We start from the raw sequence: 3175 nt of genomic DNA on the forward strand, positions 1-3175 counted from the left end.
CTGCAGAGAGTTTGGCACTATTTCCCTTCGTTTGACATGACCAAACCACCTCAGACGGTGTTGCCGGCATTCGTCCTTTACATCATCTAAACCAGCACGATGCAGGATTTCGGTAGATTTGATGTGGTTCTTCAGACTAATTCGTTGCATCCATCGGAGCATTTTCATGTCGGTTCGTTGAAGTTGTTGTTCCAGTTTGGCTGTCATTGGCCATGTTTTGGCACCATATAAAAAAACCGGACGTATCACAGATTTATAAAGTCTTGATCGTAGTGGTAGTGGGATGTCACGCCGCATCAATATAGAGGCAAGGAGATGCCATTTATTCCAGGCTGCATGTATGCGTGCTCGAACGGCAGCTTCAGCTATTCCAGTACAATCTAGAACATCTCCTAGATATTGAAACGATGTGACTTTCTCTATTTTAATGGCTTCAAAAACAGTGCTACTTCGAGTTTGTTGTTGTGGATTGATGCAAGCAGGACAAACAAAATTGGACACTTTAGATAAAGTACCAATTATTTTTGAACAACGTTTGTGACACCACTGGTTACACTGCTGACACTTGATTGAATTGTTACCTACACCAGCTTTGCAAACTGAACAGGGCCATCGTCCAGTAGCTGTGGATTGGATGGGTTCACCAGTGTTCATTGCTTTGGTTTTGCTGATGTTGACTTTGAATCTATGATCAGCGAGTCTGGTGTTCCAATCTTCAAACATCCGTGCTGCATTCTGCTCAGACATGGCTGTTAAAACGATATCATCAGCATATATTAGATTCTAAATGTCATCAGTGCGTATCGGTTTTGTGATTTCTTCCATCACAGTTATAAATAACAGTGGACTGAGAATCGAGCCTTGGTGAACTCCAATGTCGATGTCAAATGCATCTGTGTTTCCAACCGTTTTGCTGACGAGAGTCTAGGCATTCGTATACATTTCCATCACAAGTCGAACAAGATATTCTGGAATGAGTTGTCGACGTAGACTCCACCTGATTGCTTCACGGGGAACTCGATCAAATGCTTTTTCAAGGTCTACAAAAATGTGTGATAGTTGGCAATTTTCAGGGAGTGTTCTAACAGACGTATACCCCGATATGATGAACAATTCAATAAATCATCTTTGCTTTTATATAGCGGAACTTTCATGTTATAGTTTCATTCAGTCGGCGTTGAGCAATTTCTCCACACTTCACGGCAAAGTTGCAGTAACGTTTGGATACCTGCAGTACCAGATGCTTTGATAATGTCATTTCTGTAAGCTCCTCTACAGTGATGTCTGGAATCTGACCTTCAATGGGTGGAGCGTCAAAGTTGACATTGATGGGATTTGTTTCATTTAACAGACGGTTGAAGTATTCTCTCCACTGTAACTTGATCTCATCTTGTTCAAGAACCATCTCATTTTTGTCGTTTTTGATACATGAGGCACCAACTATGTCTTGTTTCGTACGCTTTGCTTGTTTTGCTATACGATACAGAGATTTCATTTGTTCACCTTTGCTTTTAGTGAGCCACTCTCTGCACTGATCTGTCCGAGCCAGTGCAACTTGACGTCTTGCATAGTTCTTCTCACGGTAAATTTAATGGTCATCAACAAACTTTGATTTTTCCCACTGCTTGTATGCAACTTTCTTTTCAGCTTTTGCATTTTGTACACTGTCATTCCACCACCAAGTGTCCCGTTCATTCTGGCGTTTTGTACCAGTTTTCCCACAAACTGTAGTTGCAGCGTTTATCAAAATGGTTTTGTATGTACTCCAATCTGTACTAGCTTGCGATTGGTGGTCTAACTGTGTGGCGACAATCTGTTGAAATTTTTCTCGATGAATATTGCTTTTCAGCTTCCACGTTTTGATTCTCCGAGGCATTTGTTTAGACTAATGTTGTGACAATTCGACAACCAGGTCTGCCACAAGGAGTCTGTGTTGGGCGACACATGATTCGCCAGGTATAACTTTGACATTTTTGAATAACCTTCGGTATTGTTTCCTGACAGCGAAGAAATCAATTTACGTGGCTGAAAAATTTAAGAAAAAATGTCAAAGTTTAAAATTGTTTTAAATTTTGGCTCCTCCGTTAAAGTTGTTTAGATCCGCCACCGGAGGTCCAGGTGTGTTAAGTGGGCAGATGAAAGGGCTTATTTGAAGAGGCTTATTCTATTGCGTAATCCTATATATATATATATATATATATATATATATATATATATATATATATATATATATATATATATATATATATATATATATATATATTGATTAAATCAAAAGGGATTAGTAGATACAGAGTGGCCTATTGATGGTTAAGAAGAAATTGCAAATAAGAAAGAAAGGTTTAGACCAAGAATGAAATTGTTTATGGGTCGGTTATTAAGAGAATTCGAATAGCTTTTCTAACCTGATTGAATTTTATAACTAATAATCTAGTAATTATGTCTCGTTGTTTTTGCGATATAATTTAAAAATTTAATATGACAAAACTTAAATTATACTTTTAGTGTAAAATTGAATAAAATAATAAAGATGATAATAAAGAAAGATATGTGATCAAGACTTTTACTAAACCAAGTTGAGGAAAGTCTAAAAATTCATCCAAAAATGTTTAGAGCTGAAAGATCAAATCGCGGTGTTTGTAGGTGGATCCGACCAACAATGTTCGGAAAACCCCAAATGAACTGAACTACCATCAATATAAAATAATGAAAACGTATTTTGTAGAGTTGCTATCTGGTCAGAGCATTCTTCTGATTGCTCTTTCCTTGATGCTGTTGAACCATGTTAAATTGATTTCATGAACAAAATTTTTTTTCAGGAAGAAAATCTCATCAAATTGAAAAAGGATAATGACAAATTGAAAACTCTCATACAAGGCCTTTTCAAGGAAATAAATTTATTTGAACGTTTCAAGCCAATTTCGTGTTTAGACAACAAAATACTGAACGAAATTAGGCCTCAGATCGTGGATAACAATGCAGAACAAAATAACAAAAAGAGCAGTCACTACGCCGAAAACAAGTTCGCTAATATCGTTAAAGATGACAACAATAATGATGAAGATGGTTGGAATTGTGGAGCCTGTACATATTTTAATCATCATACAATTGCTATTTGCGAGATGTGTGAAATGCCAAAAATTTTATTTTAATGTTTAGAGACGCAAATGAAGAT

General features: G+C 36.9%; 1 protein-coding gene across 1 annotated transcript in view; it reads left to right on the forward strand.

Moving 5' to 3' along the window:
• Window positions 1-3175, forward strand: part of HELRODRAFT_174509 (hypothetical protein) — a gene marked incomplete at both ends in the record, with an annotated part of 6227 nt that overhangs the window by 2421 nt on the left and 631 nt on the right. Inside the window, one exon of the mRNA XM_009021953.1 lies at window positions 2820-3066. Coding sequence (XP_009020201.1) covers window positions 2820-3066 — 247 coding nt within the window. The remainder of the gene's footprint in view (window positions 1-2819; window positions 3067-3175) is intronic.

This window comes from Helobdella robusta, assembly GCF_000326865.2.
Source record: "Helobdella robusta unplaced genomic scaffold HELROscaffold_30, whole genome shotgun sequence".
NCBI lineage: Eukaryota > Metazoa > Annelida > Clitellata > Rhynchobdellida > Glossiphoniidae > Helobdella > Helobdella robusta.